General features: G+C 36.2%; 1 protein-coding gene across 5 annotated transcripts in view; it reads right to left on the bottom strand.

The window, feature by feature from the left end:
• MAP3K1 (mitogen-activated protein kinase kinase kinase 1) overlaps nt 1-24,540 on the bottom strand; it is a 60,561-nt gene that overhangs the window by 3,643 nt on the left and 32,378 nt on the right. For all 5 annotated transcript variants that reach the window (XM_069000774.1, XM_069000773.1, XM_069000778.1 and 2 more), the window contains exons 2-19: nt 20,024-20,174; nt 17,811-18,014; nt 15,917-16,117; nt 15,029-15,145; nt 14,330-14,478; nt 11,832-11,953; nt 11,027-11,108; nt 10,723-10,900; nt 9,990-10,280; nt 9,424-9,545; nt 8,366-8,457; nt 7,963-8,152; nt 6,381-7,647; nt 5,312-5,464; nt 3,883-4,045; nt 2,327-2,458; nt 1,151-1,293; nt 530-661 (exon numbers count right to left, since the gene is read on the bottom strand). In XM_069000774.1, the coding sequence (XP_068856875.1) occupies nt 530-661; nt 1,151-1,293; nt 2,327-2,458; nt 3,883-4,045; nt 5,312-5,464; nt 6,381-7,647; nt 7,963-8,152; nt 8,366-8,457; nt 9,424-9,545; nt 9,990-10,280; nt 10,723-10,900; nt 11,027-11,108; nt 11,832-11,953; nt 14,330-14,478; nt 15,029-15,145; nt 15,917-16,117; nt 17,811-18,014; nt 20,024-20,167 (3,882 nt within the window). In that variant the 5' untranslated portion in view covers nt 20,168-20,174. The remainder of the gene's footprint in view (nt 1-529; nt 662-1,150; nt 1,294-2,326; nt 2,459-3,882; nt 4,046-5,311; nt 5,465-6,380; nt 7,648-7,962; nt 8,153-8,365; nt 8,458-9,423; nt 9,546-9,989; nt 10,281-10,722; nt 10,901-11,026; nt 11,109-11,831; nt 11,954-14,329; nt 14,479-15,028; nt 15,146-15,916; nt 16,118-17,810; nt 18,015-20,023; nt 20,175-24,540) is intronic.

Genomic DNA, 24,540 nt, shown 5'->3' with positions numbered 1-24,540 from the left:
TCCCCACTGTGAAATATGAACACACAGAGAAATAGTTTACAGTAAATAAAGCTTCTGTATTTTACAGGATTGTAAGAAAAAGTTCAAATCCCAATCTTCTGCCAAATGTAAAGATCAACTCTATTCCTGGTTTGTTTTTTTTTTTTTGGCCTATTACACTGTATTTTAATATCTTAAAATAGACCCTTCTGAGCAATCTGGTCTAGTGGAAGGTGCCCCAGCACATGGAGGGGAAGGTAGAACTAGATGATCTTTAAGGTCCCTTCCAACACAAACCATTCCATGATTCTATGATTTTGAATATTTTTTTATCACTATCTTTTTTTTGGTATCAGTTTGTTTGGTTTTTTTAAAGAAGCAAGTGTGGTTATATTGGTACCAATATTGCTTCTGTACTAACACCTCCAACATAAAAAAAAAGCTATTGCAACAACCCCTGCTACATGCACACTTTTCTAAAATTCACACTGCTGTATACAAGATTACTTGGCATCTTTTGTAGCGTATTGGCAGTAACAAAATACCTCACCTTAAATATCAGAGCAAGATGATTGGAGTGTTTCTCTGCATTCCAGGGAGGTTTAGCACAAGCCATTTCTATGACAACACAGCCAACACTCCACACATCACAGCTCCTTCCATATTGCTGACCTCTCAGGACCTGAACAGGCAAACACCAAAATTCAGATTATACGCTTCAAAGTCTCTTAGTTTTAAGTCATTTAGAAGTAAACTCCAAAATGTCATCAGACAAGTTTATTCAGAATAACATTTCAGGCTAAGAGAGTGATGAGTGACGTAAATGCCACAAGACTTATACAGGTCTAGAGATCTAGTCATAGTAAATACAATACTTGACCAAGTGCCAAGAAAAGTACCTTGCAATGGTCAGCTTTTGAGCAAATGGTCATTTGGGAGTTAGTAACAACACTTGTGATAATTGTATCTTGTAGCAAACTACTCAAAACAACTTTGGCGGCAAGAAAGAAATGTCATGATTACCATGTTGGAATCACTCCTAATCTTTAGAACAAAGGCATTTAAAACACATTTGAAGCATATACAGCATTTTTCTGTTATGTGGCTACATGAATTAGCTTAAAGAGTTCAAACAAACTTTTTGAAATAACTTTAAAAATTGGTTTCTTACCTCTGGTGCCATAAATGCAATAGTTCCCAACAACTGTCCCTGAAACTCCCCAGCACCAGTTCCTTTTGATGCCAACCTGGCTGCAGCTCCAAAATCAGCAATTCTTAATCTATGACCTGTGCTGTCAATTAGCAAATTGGCACCTGTCAACAGCACAATAAAAATACTACTAGTTGGCTTTCTATTAAAGGCAAAAGGATGAACAGACACTTGATACTTTTCCTCCCTCACTTCAAAATTATGAAATAGGTTGACATTCCCCACCCCAGTATCAAGGAAATCTAAAAATCAAGGATACGGTCTAATAACCTCACTTTTCTGTTATGCCTGAATGATATTGCACACAGCTTGAGGCTGTTTGAGAGATTTCAAGAAGCAATCAAACTTTCAAAGTAGGGCAAACACACGGGATTCTGGAACAATGCCTGGAGATGGTATAATGGAAGAAAATGGTGACGTAAAGCCCCAAAGGCTTTCTTTGCCTGTGGCTCCTCATGAAATTTAAAGTTATTTCATTATCAAGCAACCTTGAGTTGCTTTAAGGAGAATTACAGAGCAATTGAAAGTTTTACTATTTCAAAAAGAATTAGTAAAGACAAACATTTGCCATCGATACGTTGCCACTTATTTAAATATATCTCTAGTTCATGGACAGCTATAGAGACATCAAAGGGAAAAGTTCAGTAAGACTGGTATTTCCCAGTGAAGTCCACATTTTACTCAGAGTATAACTGTATTTATGTTCAATTAGGATGAAGGAAGAAAACTCCTCACAGTATTTCCATACATTAGAAATCTGGCCTCTTTATCTTGGCTTGTTCCCAGACTTTACTATCATTTCAGTATAAAACATTTACATTAATTTAAATAGCAGTATTTTAAAACTGTATGGCAATTTCACATCTTATTTTAACCAACTGAGAAAGACTATTTTTCTAAACTGTTGGCCTAAGTAGCAAATATCCCCAAGCTTGCTTTGAACATTTTGATTAAGTTCACTAGCATTTTGATTAATTTCAGCAATAGAGTTTCTTAGGAATGATCAAGAATGATCAGATAAACCCAGTAGAAATACCACTCCTGAGATGGTACCTTAGAGAATGAACAGCTCTCAGGCCAAAACAAATGCTGCTTTCTGAATACTTCTTTTTAGAAGAAATTATTAGTAATTCTCACCTTTAACATCTCTATGGATTATCTGATTCTCATGGAGGTAAGAAAGGCCACGTAACAGTTGTTCTGTGTAATTAATAATAACCGATTCTTTGAAGGCTCCATATTTACTTAACAAATGAGCAACTGAACCCCCTAAAAGATAAAACAGTACATTCTATCAACATTTACACTTTTCTGTTAATAGAGTGCAACACTACATCCTAAAACTGGAACTTGGTATTAGTATTTCTAAATTATAACTAGATTTTCTCCCCCAAAAATTAAAATAATTTCATAGGCAGAAAGTGACATAGTTCATTCCTCAATTACTTTCTACATGCAATTGTACACATTAAAGTCAAAAGTCTTCATGCTTCCTAATAATTTTATACTTCCTTAAAAACAACACTTTATCTATTCCCATTAACGTGTAAACAGCAGAACACTAGCTTTCTCTGGGGCAACAGATAAGTGCAACCTCCAGCAAGAATTCTCTCTTAATATTTTCATTTATGTTTGTTATTAACCATTACATAGAACTACACAGACAAGCAAGGAAAAGCAGTATCTTCTTCTATTTTCCAAAACTGGTAATAGATTCTGAAGATTTTGTATTTCCAATTTGTCTCTCAAAGTATTGTAATATAACCTTGGCTCAAATGAGGTAAACACAATTCCTGAGATTTCATTATCTAAATAATAAAATTTCATTAAAAAACTACACTTAAAAAGTTTAACACTCTTAATTTTGAGAAAATATTTATTGCACTACTTCACATAATGACAGATACTTGGGGTCTTTGCATGTTAGCACTCTGACCATAAGTTAAGGTGCAATGCTTTCTTTCACAGAAAATAAGGGTGTATAAAACACCAAACCTAGTCTTGGTAACTGGATGACAGCAACATACAATCACATTCATAAAATTAATAAAACTACTTTTCAAAAAAACCCCAGATTTTCTTGTCCCTGCTCTATACAATTACAGAAAGATTTCAAAATTTTTTACTAAATTACCAGTTAAGAGAGTTAAGACTTGAATTAATTTTTCCAAATGCCCTACTTACTACTTATTATTTGAAACTTACTTTTCAGTTCTTAAATGCTTCTGCATATCACCTGACACAATTTTTAAGAAAAAGCTTGGGACAAAAATAAGTGAGAGGTATTCCAAACTTTCTAGCAAAGTTATTTTTAATAATAACCTAAAGCTTCACAGATACACTGAAAATGCAACAGTTTGAGAGATAGTCATTCCGTTGGAAATAAAATTTATTTTGATTTATTTCCAACTTCTCACTTAAGAGTCAGAAATGGAAGGAAAAGTAATAGAATCTTTCCTCAGGGTTTCCAACTGCTTTAACTGTGAGACAGGTTAGGCATGGAAAATTACAAATCACAGAAAGATGCACCATTAAGAATATTGCTATGACCACTTCAGCTGTTCTGTAAGTAGACATTTATACTGATTGCCAACACAGCAATGAAACTATAAATTTACAACCTCACGCAATGCAAAATCCACTACGAAACTATGTATTTCAAGACTCAAATGGTATTTTCACCAGTTGTTTACCTGCCATCCATTCAATGAAGAGGTTATAGTTGCTCTTCTCGCATGTAGCACCCAACATTCGAATAATGTTAGGATGGTTCAGATGACTCATCATCCTTATTTCTTCTCTCAGTGCTTCAACTACCTCTTCTTGCTCAGATGATGTGTTCCTGACATATGTCACCTGTTTTGAAATATGGTATTCAGACTTACTTAATTTAAGTACAAGTCCTGTAATCCCCCCTCAGTACAGCAAAAAGAATGGACAGTTTTCACCATCTGGAACTACTTTTTTACCTCCAACCCCATCAGCTGAGAACCTATGTCCATCTGAGACAGTCACATAAAATTAAGAGTGATCTTCTAGGGAACAAACAAAAACCTCTCCAAGTACAGAGTGGCGAAACATCTCTGTTCTCTCCTGTTTAAACTACAAAAAACCCCTTGGTTTCCAGATATTGAGGAAAAGGAAGAAAGATAAGACCTGAAATAGGACCCTGAGTGTTATTTATAAAATGTTACCACTTTAATGATAAATATTTCAAAACTAAAGCTGTTACATAAATTCAACTGAGGGGAGAACATGACAGATCAGAAGTAATGGAACTGGAGACACTCAGCTCTGATCCATACTACTTATGAAATAATGGTATGCTGCAGGGAATTTCCCCCAGGCATCACAATCATCATCTCTCCAGGACCACATGGACAGTCCCACTTCTGCACAAGCAAAAGAGTTTCAAAGAAGAAACAGCTGGTGGCAGACACTCTTTCCTTGAGTAACTTCAAAGCATTCAATCAATTCCATAGGTATAAGTTCCTTGTAGAACTGATAAGAGAGTGTTTGGACTAAAATTCCCACTATTTTGTTACCACCGATTCAGCCCTAGGGCAGCTCTGGTGTGAACAATTTACTCACACCTAAAACTTTCAAAAATCTTGACTGAAGCATGTGCATTTGGGCCTCTTCTCAGCCACACTTCTGTATCTATTAATTTGAATAGTAAGAAATACTTGCCTCCAAGTTGGCTTTAGTCAGTCAGCAAAGTCGAATCAGAGGAAACAAACATTAAACTACATTTCCTCCATTTAAAGTTTTAGGAAAAATATTCTTGACAAGTGAGGGAAAACTGTTTTAAATAGCTATCTCGCAAATAGGGCATTAATTTGGAATCAAGACTGGGCTCCATTCCTAACTCAGCCACCAATTTATGAACTTGATAGAAGCAAAAACACACTTAAGTATGGGAGAAAATGGGCATAGAAAAAAGGGTGCTTTTTCACTCTAAGAATTGAAAAAACTTCCATGTATATGGTTAATACCATGCACATAGAGATTTTTTAATTTTGTATTATGTCAGAACACATGACAGGGAGTAGAAGAAGCAGGAACACAATAGGTTTGTGAGAGCAAACACAAGAAAATGAGGTACTTTCCTGAAGTATTTACCTGTTTTACAGCCATTAACGTCCCTGTTCCCACATCTTGAGCTTGGTAACAGGAAGAGAAAGCTCCAAGACCAATTTGCTGACCTTTAAGCCATTCTGCATCTTCTCTGTAATGGTGTTTTGCTTTGGTATGTCCAGGCAGGGTTTCTGGTGTCTGCAAATTAAATTCAAAATCAATTCCAAGTTTACTAACATGCATCTAAAATACCGACATTCTAAAGTGTTAGGAAATATCCAAGCTTATATACCTCTCCTCTCCCTTACACTTCTTTGTACTGCTTGTTATATAGGTCTCAGCTGAGATTAGCACACCAGAGTATTCTGTAACCCACATACTCCTACTCTATGCAGAAACAGAGCTTCCTCTGTGTTACTAAGTGAAGGTGAAAGGGAAGATTAGAGGAGACAAGTAGGAACATGACTTCTTTTACTATCCCTAGTCTCACATCTAGTTAAGGCTTTAGCTTGCACCTACAGTAAACAGAACCAAAATCAAGTTGTTTTCCTATTTAACTTATCCCTTCCATTTTAGGCTTTACATGTTGTTACCTCAAAGGATCCCAAATAAAATACCCCTTCCTCTGTTCTTATTTCTTGAGCTTTTTGTTTATTTGCAAATATATTTGTATTTTTTTTCTGACTACTAAAGTATTTCTCATCTTCTCTCAAGATAGGAAGACAACAAGATATTTCACGACTCTTTCTTTCAGAAATTAGTTTGGTTTTGTACAATTGCCTTCAAAGTAAGTCAGCATTAGGACTCAGTATAGTTCTACTCCTGCTTAAAAATTTTGGTTTTATTTCCTGGCTTCCCCAATTTTACACTTCTTTATTTGTCACTTTAAATGTTGATACATGATATGGTGTTTCTCTTCCAAACACCTTCTCTAGATTTGGTAATAACATGGAAGGTTTCTGTTAGCACCCTCAAGTGGCAGACTGTTTATATTCCATTTCCTATGAAAGAGTATTGAGCACCATGTTTTCTATCACTTTTGAAACATAAAAGCACTGCTTTATAATTTCAGCAACCCTCAGTTGAGACTTAAAATTCACATATGTATACTTACATCCTGCTGAATGATTATGATATCTTCACCATTTTCGACCTGTAGCTGAGGAATTACTGGCAAGGCATCTTGGGATGCTGACATTGCCATAGCAATAGCTAAAGCTTCCTCCTCTTCAGCTTCCATCTTCTCCTTGCATTTTTGATTATGATTTACATCATCTTTGTAAGTATCATCATTTTCTGCCCGCTCAGGAGAAAGAACTGCAACTTCAGACTTGAATGTAACTGTGCCATCACTTGTTGGCATGGAGGCCTCAAGTAGGTCCTCAATACTGGAATTGAGCTCTGCATTAACATCCAGCCGGCACTTTTCATCTACCGGTGTGAACACTGTCTCTTCACTTGGTATAACTGCACTGCTATTGCCTTCACACTGTGAAATATCATTCAGGTCAAGTGTCATACTGCTTTTTAAGGTTTCTCCTTGCTTGTTCACATCACTTGGGGTGGGTCGTGATGGCTTTGGCCTGTGTACATGACTGGATGGCAATGGCCTGGCTTGGGTAAAAACCGGAGAAAGTTTCTCAGATTCTTTACTTTCAGAACAGTTTCGCTGAAACTGGAGAGAAAGTTTCCGCTGTGTTTGAGGAGAAGGTGAGGGGATTTTGCAGGGAACAAATCCCTGAGGTCTGAGTTTAGAGACATCTGTTACAGTGCCAGCTGGTACAGATGGGTTTGATGGAGACAGAAGTGTTGGGAATAGTGACTGGGACTGACCGGATGAGGAAGAAGAGTTCACACACTGACTGTGGGGTTTTCCTTTTGTTTGAATGGCTGGTTTTGGTTGCTCAGTGGTTACTGAGGAAACAGGAAGTCCCACAGCAAGGCCAGCTAGCATCTCAGAAATGTCATCTGGACTGGCACTCAGTTTTCTATCACTTAAACCTTTCCCACTCTTCCCTGATAACTGGACAGTATTGTTAGGAGTATTATTTTCTGTAGTTTCTGGAGAGTTATCTGGCACAGGTAGCTGTAAAAAGTCTTCATGTCGGCGTTCCCCAGAGTGCATTTCTTCCATGCCTAGCTGAATTGCTTCTGCAATTTCCATTTCATCTGCTATTGCCATCAGACGTCGACGCATCCTTGCATAATGAGTTGAGCTTGTCACACTCAACATATCTAACAGCTTTACAAAAACTTGGGGCACTCTTGCCACCATTCTTGCTGCACTCAGAAATACTCTCCGCGACAGTTTGCCAACCATTGAGTGGGAATTATCAATCGACTGCAAGGCGAAATTTAAGAGGGAGAGAAGTTTCTTATACCTAAAAAAAAAAAAAGAGGTCTTTTATACACTGACATCCTCTAGTTAACTAGTACCAAAAAAGCTGTTTCAAGATAATGTATTTAGCTGTCAGTTCTGAAGTAAGAAGGAGATTTATCGTTGCATTGGTGCTTCAAAAATGCTTCCCAGGTCAGAAGTTTTTTAAAATGCAACTATTTACTCCATAAAGCAAGCACACAGTGCATAGAAATACATGTTACTTGTTTACAGGAATTAGAACAACTACTTCTTTTATGAAATCACCACCAACAAATTCAACTACAAAGAGTAAAATTCACATAGTACAAGCAAATACCTGTCAACTATAGCATCAGCCTGCAAGACATCTCCACAAACAATGTGGGGATAAAATTCACCAGGAAATTCCAAGAGAAGTCTGTCTATTAGACAAAGTCGTCCAAGCAGTGCTTGCCAGTTGCTAGATTCGATTTCAGTTCCAAGAATACAATTTAAGACATAATCAACACCTCCAATACCAATGGATCCTGTAAGAAAGTTAATAAAATGAAGATTAGGTATTAGATTCACAGTCTACATGAAGATCAGAACTGTATAAAACAGAATTATTCATTGTTTGCCCAAATTAACCCCACTCCTAACTGCTGAAATACTGTTCTCTTTGCCGTGCTTGTACTTGATAAATTCTAGTATTATTTGCTTGTAATTTAATTCAATTGTATATGGAGAGTTATTATTACCAGATTTAAGTATTTCTCTCCCAACTGCCAGCTCGCCTGCTTGACCTTTACACATCTCCAATAGCGTTGAGACTGAAAGTTGACTTGTTCGACTGTAAGAAATTAAAACCAAAAAAAGAATTCCTTTAGAAAATGCTTTCAAGGAAAGACATTCTATTCATTATACTTAAGAAATCATCAGCTAGGAATTGTATGTAAAATGATTTCACATCACTTTATTCCAGTAAATTTCTATAATGCACTCTTCGTAAGCTACCAGTGGTTGCAACATTTTTACAAGGATACTTCCAGAAATGTAATGTCTATCACTAATATACAAACAAAACCCCAAATCATCTCATTCTCTTGCAAAATGTGGCCAAATGCATAGAAACAGTTCTATTTCACTTACTACTTTAACTTTAGATATTCTCTTGCTAGACTATTGCGGGTGGATCCCTAGCTGCAGTTTCAGAAGAAATGCTGCTTAGAAACTAAACCTAGAGAGACGAAACTCAAGCTGGTGGAGTTCTGCATTAGTTTATAGTACAGGAGAAGAAATGGTTGGCCTGGCAGAACAAACAGGGTAGCCTAGGACAGGAAGACTCGAGCCAAGAGCAATTCTCTCTGAATAGTCATCTCCTATCATTACACTCTGAATTACAAATCACAAGTGTTAAATTACTGCTACTACTTATTGGCAAAGATGTGTTACAACTTTTGCTGAAGCAGGAAGATTACTGAGGAGTACTTGCTAATAGCTTTAAGGAGAGTCTTTAAGGAGAGTCATGAGAATTAGACCAAATCAATAGCAAAAGAGATGGATGGGATGGTTTCATGACTGCCCTTTATTTTATGGGGGGGAAAAGCCCTTAAGAAAACAAAGTATACATTCACTTTCCTTCAAAACCTACATCTTTCAAGCCAGAAGTTTGCCAGCAGCAGTTAGGCTAGCAAAACAATGATATATATTTACAATCCACACATTTTAACACCAACTAGTTCCACATGAATAGCAACAAATGAAGCTTTAAGATATTTCAGTAATAATCCAAAATTAAGTTCATGAGACACCATACCTGTTAGCATCTGCACATTTAACTAGTATCGTCTCTACAATTGGCTTGAGAAGTCGCTGTAGTTTAGTCCTCTCTGCCAAAGTATGACAAGGAGTGTACACCAGCATGGCTCTTAAAGTTTTCTAAGAGAAAGGAAAAAAACAATACATACTAAATCCGACTTACCAGCTAAACAATTTTTATTATTTTTAAAGAGATGCAAATAAGCATTGAAGAGTTGTAAATTAAGTTCTACATAAATTGTGTTCAAAATGTCAGTGAAATGTTCAAAGGATAAATAGCTTACTACATATTCACTGCAAGAGTTAGTCACCTCCTCTTTGAGAGTGAAAAGACATACAAATATTGTCAATACTTAGCACTGTGGCAAGTGCCAGTGAAGTCATATCCTTTAACTTATGAGTATTTTGATCATCCCACTTTCAAATGATAGTTAAAAGTCATCAGTGGTGCTCAGCAACAATTACTAGGATTCCTGACTTCATGTATCTTCTCCCATTCCCTCCACCTTCAAAACTGAAGTAGCTATGAAATGAGTAGAATACAACAAGTAAACAACTACTTACTAAAGCAGCAACATACACTTTGTAGACAGGGTCGGCACAGACCATGGACAGCACACTGCAGCAGGATTCCACCACCACATCTCCTGAGATACTGGTCTGAGATGACCCACTAGCTGCTCCCAGAGCTCCAGCACTTGTGTTGTTTCCATTGCTGCTTCCAGAGTTTCCAGTGCTTTCACCATTAGCCAGTAACAGAGCACCGCTAACATCATGGGAAAGACGTCTAAGTGCCATCTCTCGTATATTCCAGTTTCGAGAAAACAAGCAGCCAACTAGCTCCATCCCGAACACCTGCCAAGGAAGAAAGCAACATTACAGGAGTCAAAATTAATAATGCTGCAACTTAAGTACCTAACAAGAGCAATTAAAAAGAGGAAAGATGAGTTAAAAATCATCAAGGCTGACAGCAAAAATATGTCCAAAGGTACAGTGACTTAAAAAACAGATTCTGTGATAGAAATAAAACATCATAAATTATATACTACTGGTTCTGTAAAAAATCTATTAGGAGAAGTGGAGAATGACTGTGAGGACAGCTTAATTCACTTTGAATTTTAATTATTAAGTATGAAGTTGGTTTCTAGACATTGACATTAACAGTCCTGAAATCAAGAGCTGGCTATACTGGACAAAAATAATGGCAATTCTCTCATTTTTAAGTATTTGACCCATGTTCAGCTGAACCCACCTCTACACTCTAAAGGCTATTACGTTTTTCACAAAATAAAATTACCTGAATCCATGGCTCAGCTGAATCTTTATATATAGAAGGGATCTGCTGGACTCCATAATGAGTAAGGTTAAAATCGCTATCTTGGATTCTTCTCTGTGATCCAACTGCAGACTGCTGCTGAGATTGTTGCTGAACCACACGGAGAACAGAAGAGTCCACAGGGCTTGGCAATTCATGACTACAGATCAAGAACAAATAACACAGGTAACAAATAAAACATCTGAGGTAATACTCTAGCATATTCAGAAATATCAATTAAAGATCCAGAAACAGATAGTTTATTATACACCAACTGAATCCTCACCTATAGAAATCATGAGATCTCCATTTAGATCTACAAAGTGGACAGATAAGTGGCTCTCTGTTTCTTCTGCATTCTTCTGCCCCTGGAATACAGCAACAGGATAATATGCATTTAAGTTTTACAGGGTACAAAACCAGAAAATGGCATAACTATTTCTAAGTTTTACTGAAGAACATCAGTTTCATAATAAATGCTTCTGAACTGAGCCACTTTTAACAGCCTGGGCATTAAAATATGGGTGCTTAAACTTTTTTTTTCTGCATGAAGAAATGCTTCACTTCAGTAGTACAATGAATATTTTGAGTTATGAACTGCAATTCAAGTCCTTTTGCACCACAAATATAGGAAAATTTTATTTGTAAATGCAAACTGTAAATACTTATACTCTTTATTTAATGTATTATATAACTATACTTCATAATTCATTATATAATCCAAGCTGACACTATATGACTTTCATGCATTCTAATGACAAGTCACAGGGAGTTAAAAGGCCATTCCTAACATTGGTCTAATTGGACATAATCTTTTCATTCAGATAAGAGAAGCTTAAACCTCTAGACCTGCAGGTAACTTCTCTATCAGAGCATTAAATTGCAAACTTGATTTGTGAGTAAGTGATAAAATAAGGTGTATCAATAGTACCTGAATGGTACCACATTCTCAGAGTTAACAGTCACCATTTAAGAGCAGATTTCTGGGGTTTTTTTATTAAAAAGGAAAAAAACAACCCAAACTCATAGTAAGCTATAGTACTTCTGCAGATTTAGAGTCACCAGAACTTTACAAAACAAAGGTAACATACATATTGACATGCAGTGGTGGTGTAATTTGTTCCTGCAGCCATCTTCACACACAGTTAGACTCTCTTCATCCAGCATGCCTAACAAACAAATGGGGCACATCTGTTCTTCTTCATCCTTCATACTATAAAAAGAGACATTTGTGATTGTAGGAGAGGCATATCAGAATTCAGAACATGCTTTAAGAGTGAAAAAATATTAACTTCCAGTTTGGAAGAGTCACTTCTGGATAATTATAGGCTATTCATGAACCATTCTCCTAAACCTTGGTCTGAGTAAGTAAGCAACCAGATTTTTAGAAGCACCGAGTACAGACAACACTTTGTTGAAATGAAAGGGAAAGTCACAAAACGCATGACATCTTTTCAAACTAGGTCAGATACCAATTAGAGATTGAAAGGCCCAGCTTTGGGCACTTAACATTTTTTTCCCCTAAGGCTTCTTTAAACAAACCAACCTTCACTTTATAATTTATATTTTGGTTTTGAAAAACTAAGAAGTTTTATATTTTGAAAGCTACCCACATTCTTTTTCATCACATTCCTTTCAGAATGTGGAGTCACAAGGTAGTCTCTAGCCCTTTACAGGAAACTCTAAATAAATAAACTCTTCGATGAACACAGTAAAACTCAAAAAATAAACAACTGCTCAAGAATTTTCTGCCACTAACAGAAACTGATGGAATAGATTCACATGAACACTAACATACATGTCACACACAGACGTTTAGAAAAAACCCTATTTTCCCTGTTTTATTTGTTGTTTCTATTTTATTTTTCTCCAATTTAATTTTTAAATGGATATAACCAGAGATTTACCCAAAAAATTTTTCTAAACTTAAACAACATGCAATGAAAAGCACAGATTTTTAATCCTTTGCAATATTGTTTAAATGTATAAAACTCTTAATTACTCATAGCAAAAAATTTAAGGTATAGCTGGCATGCATCTAAAACTTTGCAGGCACCCTGCATTTGTTTAACAACTATGTATTTTAAAACTAAAATTAACTTGTACATGCATTATTTCTATATACAAGTATTCCCTTCTATTTCTTTGCAAATGCTTGCAAAGCTATTTTTGCCTTGAAAAAATCCACAAAAGTAAGCTTACAATGAAAAATAATCTTCCACATGTTTATTAATTTCCATATTTATTAATTAGAAACTTATTTTTGAAGAATTAGCAGTAAGCAAAATATAACTGCAAGTCACAGGAAATACCAGAACCGAGTATACTTCTATTTCAAATGAATCTGATGCTCAGTGTTCTTCAATAACTATACCATACAAATTTAGACTAGTACAAAAACAGTAGCTTCTCTCATTGAATCATTATTGCAGGGTGAATCAGTATCACCAGGTGTACTGGCAAACAACTGAAAAATCTTTCATCCTGTAAAAAGTGATAACTAAGGCAGCAAAGTTCACAATCCTATGGGAAAAAATAATTCCTACACAAAGTACCTACGTAAAAGGAACTGGCTTGTCACAGATAAGTAGTTCCAGAGTAATTACGTATTTACAGCTTTGTTTATGGAATTTATTTACAGTGACATAATTTGGAAAAATAAGTAAAAGATGAAGTGAAGTTAATGTCACAGTCTGTATATCAGAATTATAAACCTGTCTGAATATATTCATCTTACTAATATGCTCATTATCACAAAGTAACATATCAAGGTATTCCTTAAGTTAGATTCCACTTCACACAAAACAAAGCCTCAGTTAGGGTTGCCTTCTTTGGTTTGACCTCTCTAAATGATGTACAGTTTACCCACAAAATAATGCAAGCATAAATTATTTGTTTAAAAACTTAATCATTATCTTTTAAAAACCATGGAAAAGAATGTATAAAAGCACTCAAGTAGAAGTCAGGGAAAAAAATATGAAAGAATAACACATCACTTAAAATTCATAGACAAGACATCATTTAGTATTGTACAAACTATAAAGCTAGCACATTAATTGCCCTTTTAAAATAATTTAAGCACCCATTTTTAATGAAGTAGTTTTAAAAACATATGCTTACTTGTGTTTTTACATTTATGTATGTGTTTACATGGAGTGCATTTACCTAAATATTTTTCATTGTATTGTCAGACACACAAGCTTTTCTCCAAAGCAGGATAGGCGACAAAGAAAAATCATGTTTATTCTTCTGTTAACATTTGCACAAGTGCTGTATTTGAAAAAATGCACACAATAGGCTACCAAAGTTGACATATGCTTCAGTCTTGCACTCATATTCAAGTTTGTTTCGCAAAATTCATACAGGGTCAAAAAAATTCTTTTCACACCTCTGCTTAACATTTTCCCAACAGAAGTTACAAAACAAATATGCCCACTTGGTACCACAGTGACTAATGTATGCTTGACTTGATAGCTTGCAAATGCAGAGACTTAAAGTGGCTTGAAATGAAAGCAGCTTTGAACAAAAAGAATGTAGGTGATTCTGAAACTACAAAATAAAGCTTGTAATTCCTTTAAAAAATACTAACCTGTTTTCTGAACTAGATGTAGAAGTACTAGATGATGACAATGTATGAGAATTTGACATGCGTGAGACAAACTTCTGGATGGTGTTACGAGATGGAGCTTTGATCCTCGAGCTACGCCTACTGTGATATTTCTGGAACAAACTCTCAACCTAACATCAGAAAAAGATAGCAACAGTCGTATTTATCCTATGAATAGCTTGTAATTAAAAGTCATATTACCAAAGCGTAAACTACTGCTAACAGGAAAAATCTATTCATCTTCACAACAATGCATTAGCAGTAGCAGCAGAAATTTCAGAAGTCTTACTACTAAAAAGATCACAAGAAACATTTTATACCAAAAACTTATCTGCTTATTGAAAATAACAGCTCTAAGTAAACACACGATCACTTCAAAATACCCATTTTCCTTCTTCCTTTTAGCAACCCAGAGAGACAGATCTATAAATTTGAGTAGAAAATCCCAGGAGTTGAATCACCCACTAAACCACAGCTCTCTACTATTTATGCAGTTATGTGTAATATTTGCAGATAATTTTTTCCACTGAAAGAACTCTTGTGACTGAATTAAAGATATAATTATAAACATATTTCTTGTTGCTTTGAAATCTAACAGTTTTCAGCATTTTTAAGATAGTGTCCTGAAGACATTATAGAGTGTATTCTAGATCGTCATTACATCTATTAGAAATTGATTACCTCAAAGTTCTTCAGTGTCTTTCTCCAGAGCATTGGGTCTGAGGGTTCAAGCTGAAAGACCCGCAGCATAACAAACAGCAGATGAATACAAAAAGTCCCACGGCCGCAGCTACAAGTCTGCAAAGAAAAGTACATGCTAAGGCTCTACTGACTTGGTAATTTTTCCACATTTAAGTGTATCATAGAACATACACTACCCACCCCCCAAAAAAAAAGTATTTCATATATAGCACAAATGTCTCTTGCACGGACTTACAAAAAAAGAGAATTCCTAAAATATTATTCAGAAACACAGACGAGAAAGCATATAATTATGACACCAGTTTTCAATTTATTTTCTCCCTCTACCCCATCCCTTTTTTTTAATCAACTGGAGCTATTTTTATGCTTCAAACTGGAAGGAATTTATGCATATAAGCACAAATCCACAACAGGACATCAATCGAACTTAAATGAGATGCTTCTCTTTATCCAACCTGGATGTGTCCCAATATTGCATCACATTAGTACCAAGAAAGCCGATGGACCTCATTATGGGTATCAATGAAATTATCACACAATTAAAGGAATTATGTCATGTGTTTGTCATTTATACACATCCCATGAATAGAGGAATTAAGTGGCCAAATTTTAGCCAAGAGTATGTAAGACATGTAATTCAGAGCCACTTCTAGGAATGAGTTTTTTTCTTTCAAAAAAGAGAAACTGTAGACAAATGTAGTTTACAAATTACAAGCTGATTTTGGTATTTCATGAGTACAGATTACAACTTTGAAATATTACTTTACAGAACAGTGATCACTGATTGATCTCATCTGGCTTTAAACAGATTTCTGAAATTAACTATGAATTGGTAAAAGCTATAAACAAGACAAAAACATTCCCTACCTGAGGCCCAATAAACACTCGGTATTTATTATCAGGGCTGTCGCCTCCAATTAAGAAAGAGTTGGGTCCTATCTGCTGCAGCAAGTACAGCCTGGCTCGCATCACTTTGTTGACACGGCGATTTGTCTCCTCAGGGCTGTATGGAGAGAAGCCATCTGGAGATGGGGCTCGTCGAGGTGGCGTTATCCGTCCGCTCTGAAACTATAGAAGTGCCTCCGTCATGAGCATTCAAAGGACAGAAAAATGTTTAAATAGGTATGGTTTATTTATTTCCAGAATAAGAGTCCCCAAAACCTGGAACTACTACAATCTCTTAGACTATATGATTTAAAAGGATTACTCTTCTCCCATGCCCAGAACTTGAGGGCATACGAAAACTGAATTCTGTAGCTGAAACTTGCCTGACATTGGGACACAAAAGGAGTCTTTTAAATTGCTTTTTATTTTAATGTCATTGGTTGCCTTACCAGATTACTACTCAATTATCAAACATAATTCAATCAGAAGATAATCAGAGACTTATTACTCAATAAAAGAGATCACTATATAAGGCTGTAATGCTAATGCATTTCATAAATGAAAAAATGCTATGACTACAGTTTACAAAAGGGAATACAAGTCCAACAAAGATCAAAAGTTTAAGAAAATTCCAAAGAAAAGAAAAAAAAAGATACAGCTTGCTCCCTTTTCCACCGTGAAAGCAACTTTTAGCTGAAGATGCTTTTGGGTTTTTTTTAATATTGTTTCCCCATAATAAAAAAAATCAATGGCCCAAACCTTTTAGGAAGATTGCCTTCAATTAAATTCTTCACATTTCTAACATTATGAAATGCATTAATGGTTCAATCCCATTTCAGATCTTCTGCTTTTATTTATATGCATTGACTTTCATGTTAGGATGAAAGTAATAATGAATTCACTGTCCATCATATAAGTGAAATAGAACCAGGATTTTTAATGTTTTTAATGTGAAAAGTTAATATAAACCAAAAAACCCCAACCAAGTAAAAATGGATCAAAGACGAAATTCAATATTTTGGTGAGTTGTCAGTTTCTCTTGTCAAGAGGAAAGGACTACTGCTGCTGTGCTGTAACTTTTGATACTTGTCCCTAGTTCAGAAGAATGGCAGTACATATTTTAACTGATACTGGAAAAACTTGTTTAGAACAATGGGACAATAAAACCAATTAGATCTTATTTTTCCTCTAATTGCACTGTGAATTGCACAGTGAATTGCACTGTGAATTTAACTGTTGATGAGCATTTTTACAACAACCTAGCATGTTAGATATTATTCCTCAATATATAGTCTTGATCTTTAATTAAGCCAGTTACTCTTGCTCAAAACATTCTATTCTACATCTTCCCTAGAATGCAGTGATAGTGATTTTAGACTTCTAACAACGTACATAAATACATCTTCCTTAATCTGTGCATAAAGATCAGTTCTGAAATAGAGGATCACAAGAGTATACCAGTAACGCTTTTCTACAGGAATCTTAATCTCATCCACAATCCAATCCTTAATAGAATATACCTGCCCAGAGAACTGACAGGCAGGAGAAACTGACTACAGTAAAAAAAAAAAAAACAAAAAAAAACTACCAGCACTTCTTCATGCTAGTCAAGCTAAGAGAACATATATGTATTCATGACTGAGTATCTGTATTTTTTCATTTATTTCCTAACAATAACAAATGAAAGCAGGACTGAAGGAAAAAGAAAACACACATGAGAAGTATCACATGAGATATGTATGTCACCCAAGTGATACCCTGTAATAACCTCTTTATATCAGCATCTCGCTCTACAGAGGCAGGACCAACTGCCCCTCTAAGCAAAAGATTGTAGAATATAGCCAAACTGAAAATTACATCACAGCTTGCAACTTACAGGCACTGGAGATACCCTTTTTCTTCTAACACCTGGTGACTCAGATTTAACTGTCCTAGCAGATGATGAAGAGGAGCTGCTAGGAGAAGGACTACGTCTTCCTTTCTGTGTAGGTGAAGCAGTGTTTTGTCCTTCAGCTTGAGGATCTAGACAGAGTTTGTTCATTTCTGATCCATCTACTTTTCCAGGGATAGGTTTCACCACCTTGCGGGAATTAAACCACATGTTAAAATTATTAATTGGTAATTTTACATTAATGCAAATCAAATTAATCAAGAATTATTTTACTATAAATAATCTGTTATACAAATATCCAAATATGCCTTGGGCCATACTACTAACATCTAAGAGGGATTAGCTTCCTGATCTATATGCAACACAAAAGCAAGAACCTTTCTTCCTGTCCATTTGTGCCGCTTATGTTACTAGTGGCAGCAACTGATTTAATTCTCAAAGTACTTCTATAATTATCAGTCACGATATATCAAAGAATAGCAGTTTCCCCATCTGCATAGTTGAAGCCAAAAGAACTTTCTTCTCTACAGGTACTGTCTGCTTATTAAGAGCTATAATATTGGATCCATCCATTCAATACGGTACCAGCTGAAGAATACTAGGGTTACTATTTCTACAGCACAACACTTTTGTAAAATTAAGACTTCAAACATGGAGGTAATCCAGCAAAATTAGGTGTGCTGTTCTTTGTAAAAACCACATCCACATTTTTTGTCTGCCATACAAGCAAAATAGCTACACCTCATTTGGTGTCTGAGCTAACCAACGTGCCTGGTGCTGCACAATGTGGATAGACACAGGTGCTCAATCAAAGGGAGTATATACACTTCCAATTCACTGCTTTGTTGCATGGACACTTAATTTTGATACTGAGGATTAGAATATTTCAAGACAACTTTCAGCTTTCTGCCTGTCAGATCCATATAATGCATAAGAAGAGTAACATCCCTGGGAATCAAATTAAAAACAGTCACACTGGGCAGATTCAGTTTTAGTTCTACATTTTTCAGTGTCTCAGAGACTTGACTCAACACTGGAAGGAAGCTCCAAGCAACATGTCAGATAAACAGAGCAGATCTCTCCCAGAAAGTTCCAGAGGTCTCTCTGAGACAAAAACTGAGAGGGGCTTTTCCCCCTTAGGGTAAGAAGAGACATCTAGGCTCAGTGCCCAATTACTAAAGGGAACAGGATAAAAGAGCAGTGAAAAGCATTTTTTCCCTCCTACCAATAACTGTAATGCTTCTCCTTTCCTGGAAGATCAGAATACAAATCTATGTACCTATAGACAAGCGACAGTTACCAGCTACTTGTGCTTGAAAACATAAAAAAATGTCAAATTACAGTAATTGAGAATCTGGAGCATCAAATGTTGTACTGACACACCCAGAAACCTCAAAGGAAGTGGGCTGAGCAGGAAAACAATTTCAAACCACACAGTAACCCAAAAGCATTTACATTTTTAAAGTTAAAGTTGGTTATTTGATCCTTTGAGGTATTGGGGTTTGGTGCACTTTTAAGTATTTTCAACGTTATTTCTCACAACAGAACCTTCTTATTTCTGTTCCAGAAAAGCTGTCCCCAAACACTTGCGTACTGCATCAGATGATCTTAACTTTACACTAGTGGTACATGGGAGTCACAGCAACCAGTGCAACTATGTTTATAGGTAACTAATGGCTGTTCATTAACCAGCAATATGCTGAATAGAATTGAAACTACCCTTAAAAATGTTTCAGGTTTGATCTATTTGCATTTCTTAAAGCACTTCCAAGCCATTATGCCAAAGCAATACCCAAAAGACTAACGGAGCACTGTCATCCAAAGCTCAGCAGAGCTGAGAGCTGGCCGAAGACCAGCTGGGATTCGGTTTGTGTCCGTTCCCAGCAGGCTCTCACCTGGTGAGCAGGCGCAGCCCCGCGGCTGCCGCTGGAGGGCAGCGGTGCCGCAGCCGTGCGTGACCGCTCCCACAGCAGCGCCGCGGTAGCGCCTGTGCTCAAAAATAAACACCAACCAACGCGCTGCATTTCAGAAAGGCAGCCGCGCTGTCCTGCTAAACGCCGCCTAGGAAACGGGCAGGACCGCCACGATTAGGAGCAGAGAAATTGTTAAGAAAAAGAGGTTTCTAACAGAAAGAAATTTAAGTGATTTTTATTTGTAATAGCTGTTAGAGATACTGTCCTTCCATCAGTTCAACTTACCACAGGGCCTCTCCTGCTTCTTCTTTCCAGCCATTCATGCTTCCAGGCTGGCATACACGTTGCCTTGAGTTTCTCCCTGATCATGCGCTCTTCTGGGCGGTCATCCATCTTCTGCAACCCCCTGAGGGTTTCTTTATTCTCCATGTCACGACTACAGCAAAGGAAAAAAAGTCATAAACACAATTAATTTCAGTTAAAGTATAATGCCACAGCATTCTTAAAATTTGTGCCACCCTATTCTCCCTCTCCTTACAATGCAGCTGCTAAAACATTATTTCCACCAGACTGCAAGAAGCCTTTTAAGAGTTACAACTGATTTGTTGTTCTGCCATTTGAAGCACAATACCTGCTTAGAGGGATATTTCTTTAAAATATGTGTACTGTTTGTAGCACTGAACAACCAGTAAAACCAAAGTCCTGGTAAATATAAAAGCAATACAAAAATTACCCTCTATGTCATGCCATTCATCTTCAAAAGTGTTGCAATGGTTCATGCATTTCTTGGCAATTCAAAACCTACAGTCTCCATTTTAAAATAATTAACAAAATTAATACAAAGATGAAAATTTTCCATAATCAGAGGATGCACAAGAATGAAACTATGTACCTAGTGCCTCTTCATATAGTAACTCTGCTCAAAAAAAGAGAACTTGTAAACTAATACACAGTAAATATCAGAGAATAATAAGATGGCCTGGGTTGGAAGAGCCCTTAAAGTTGCAACCCTCCCGCTGCAGGCAGGGACACCTCCCACTAGACTAGGTTGCCCCATTCAAACTGACCTGAAGTGTATTTAAACTAGATACAGAAGTCACAAAATTAAGGTTAGTGGCCTTATGAGTTCTTTCCAAGTGACTAATGACTCAAGAGCTCTTAAAGTCAGCTATAATAAGAGCAAAATTCACAGCAAGTTTGTATCTGTAAAATGAAAATTTAATCCATCTGGGCTTGTACTTTCTGACCTACAGCAAAGTAGTTCCTTGTGACTGCTAGCAACAACAGAAAGCAAAAAATACTGTCAGACACTGAAAAACAAATATGAACAGTCTAGAAGATTTCCTGATTCTGTTGAGCTATCTGAGAAATCACCAAGAAAACCACATTCTTAAGCAGGAGCACATGATCCCCACCCATCTTCTTGAAGTCAGTGCTCTTTAGAAATAAGCAAGCTTGATTAAGACAACTGTCAGAATGAGACTTTACTCCAAAAATAAAATCACAGCTTAAAGAGGAAGACTATATAATAATTTAGCTACAACCACTGCTTTCTTCCGTGCTTTAAAAGTCTCAGCTTTTAAAGCATTTAACCATGCAGTCACAACTGCATTTATGTACTGTATGATGACCTAAAAACATATTCCCTGCAATATTCATTGCAATAAAATCTTAAAATTACAGTTCCTATCTTCAGCACCATTGTATTACTAAAGTAATTTATCACAAATCTGTACTTTAAAGAAAATTAAAAGTTTTTGCTGGTCAGGAGAGTACTGTTATTTTTTTTTCTTCTCTCATTGTAGAGACAAAGGAAACAAAGGATTCTGAGGCAGGAAATAATTCTTCCTGTTCAGCGCTGAAACGTAATAAGCAGATGGACACTGTAAACAAAATATATTTTCTTTCAAGCTACCTTCTAAACTTACTGTTAATGACTGATTTTGGATATGCAGAACTGTGTGATTCTAGTGATTAAGGACTTAAAAATGTTTATAAGTAAAAACACAATCCACTTAAGAATTAATGTTTTTTCAGAGGTTAAGCATTAATGCCTGCTTAATTCTAAAAGTAATGCAAGTGACATAGAAGTAATTTTTGTCCCAGCACAATTCCATAGCATTGCCTTCTAGAAACAGAGACAAAAATAGTGACAATTAATGGAGAACAAAGATACTATAGCAGTAGATAGAGTCCAAATGAAGAACATGCCTGAAAGTTTCAAATGTGAAAGAAACCACCATGTAAAAAGACTCAGCTTTACATTTTTTTCTCAATCAGAAAATCTGTTCAAAGACAAAAAATACTTTATAAGAACAGCACAGCTCCAAAGTAATACAGATGCAAGTTAAAATATCATTATTGTATTTTTTATATTAGTTATTTAATGACATGAACCATCTCAGTTGCATGAGTACTTCATATACCAGACAGAAAACATCCCACCAGCAGTGAAATAACAACACAGTATTTCATTTGTTCATATACCCATGATTAACTTCCCAACTGATATAAAAAAAGTCTTTTAGAGGCCCTTGGACTTGAATTCATGAACAATGTAATACAACAGCAGAGGCTTCACAATCTCTGCTTGTTCTCTAAAAAGCAGAAGCAGCTATCTTCCTCTCATGTGACAGCTAAACCCATCTACTCTTGCCTGCACAAAGAACTCTTGTGCTTTCTCTACACGCAGGTGGGAAAGACCAACCGAGTCTGAAAGCTTTTGCTTAGTAAATCAGTTATCTTATGCAGAATTTAAGTTGTATGTATATCTCTATGTATTTCTTTTTATTTATAGAACACATCTTCTTAAGTGATCAAAACAACTTCGTATTTTAACTCAACCCTTGGCTAAAATATTCATTAAGTAGTCTTATCTGCTGGGTCTGTGGAAAAAATATTTTTCCTGTAACTGCACCAAACTCCTACATACTGGAAGATACCCTCACTTTGTGACCCCGAACCTGCCAGGTTTGGTTTTTTTGTTTGTTTTCTGTTTCTTAAGCAAAATCCCTCATCTATGTCAGGCAAGCTGAGATTTTTCCATACAACGATGTTTAGACTGCCAGTCTGTATCACTGTACCTCAGCACAAAATAAAAACAAGAAATCCAGAGCATATTCCACCAAGGACTTCATCCTCCAGTGTACAGAGTATTCTGATCTTCATACAGCAGCACCTATTCATGATAGCTATGTGCTTAAGTGACTCCCAGGAGGTGTTTCATTTGAATCACAGTGCAAAGCTAATGAACAAACTAAAAACAAACCTCAGAGAACACGTCTGGACCCCGGGAGCCTTATATTTCTCAACAGCCCACCCCTCTGCTTCATCAGGATTTTGCCCTTAAATGTTTCAGCTTCTCATGAGTAGAACAAAAGAAGATAAAATATGCTTTTTTTCTGATAAATTTTAACTTTTAAACTTTGCCTCCCTCCCCCTTAAGGCAACACCAAGTACCTTCTCAATTCTTTGGATCGGTATTTTCAAATCAACAGACATCAGCTCCTGTAGTAATTGTCAAGAATTTCCAAAGAAATGGGTATAAACTGAGTTCTGGAGTACTGATCAAGGTCAACAGTGTGATGAATACTGGAGTTTAATGCATAAGGTCACTGATCTGCAACTTAATAATTGCATTATTCACTTTGGATTATTTGCTTCATGAACTATAAAACTCAATACTGTAAGATTAACATACTGCATGGAAACAATCTACTGCAACATCTTACGCAACAGAGAAGGCAAAATGTCCTTCATTTCTTAATTTTGAAGACTTGCAAACGGTAAATGAGTAGCTAGATTATGAACAACTTGTTTTCCATGGACCAATGACTCAGGATTTTAGAATGAGGTATGCAGTACACATGCTGTTTTAGTAAATGATGGTGAAGTACACAGGCAAACTTTACTTCTAATAGCTTAGTGAATTCAGTACTAATTCTCTGCATGTGTTTTTTTTACAAAGGGTATATAATGGTATATGAAAGCTCAACTGTAGCTCCAATTCATTTGCCAGTTGTACATTCCATTGTACCTCTCAACAGTTAGATGTCTTGGCTTCTCTGCTATCTTATTTGGGTAAAAAAGCTTTATCCAATAGCCAGGATTGACCACATTTTATTAGCATTAATTATTAATTATTTTATTAGGAAGACAAGAAAAAGGCAAGTTCTGAAAGAGGAGTCAATTCACCAAGAAAGGGAGGTTCTATTTGCTATATCCACAAATACCCAATCATAGCAAGGAGAAAAGTTATTAGCTGCTGAGTTATTTGGTTTTTTTCTTTTATTTTAAACATTTGTCGGAAGCAATTTAGCAAAACTAACTTGCATATCAGCAGTGGTCAAACCATGAGGAACCACAAGAAATATTTATGAACAAAAGCAGTCACGAAGGAGCTATATCAGAACAATCAATGCAGTTAAAAACAGACCTGATGGAAGAGCACTGGATGAGAAAGAATGAATACAGGAGAAATTACATCATTTGTTCAATACAAATGCCATCTGTTGTAACAATCAAAACTGGAAGTGACCTTAGATGGGACATAAAGATCTCATTTTGAGGATCTTAAGCACAAATTAACAATATGGTCACCCAGCTAAATGCAACCCAAGCCTCAACAGGTCCCAAGAACACCAGACTAGTCAGCCAGCCAGGAGGCATGCTAGGAGCAGTGCTCAAATGTGAGGAACAGGGACAAAAGAGTTAGCCATTCCCTGAACTGAGGTGGTCAGCTACTAATATTTTAGATAACTTCTTGCCACTAACAGTTCCAGTAGTGCTCACAGCTTCTCTTT

The sequence above is a fragment of the Aphelocoma coerulescens genome, assembly GCF_041296385.1.
Source record: "Aphelocoma coerulescens isolate FSJ_1873_10779 chromosome Z unlocalized genomic scaffold, UR_Acoe_1.0 ChrZ, whole genome shotgun sequence".
Classification (NCBI taxonomy): Eukaryota; Metazoa; Chordata; class Aves; order Passeriformes; family Corvidae; genus Aphelocoma; species Aphelocoma coerulescens.
This window is presented reverse-complemented; position numbering and strand designations above follow the sequence as displayed.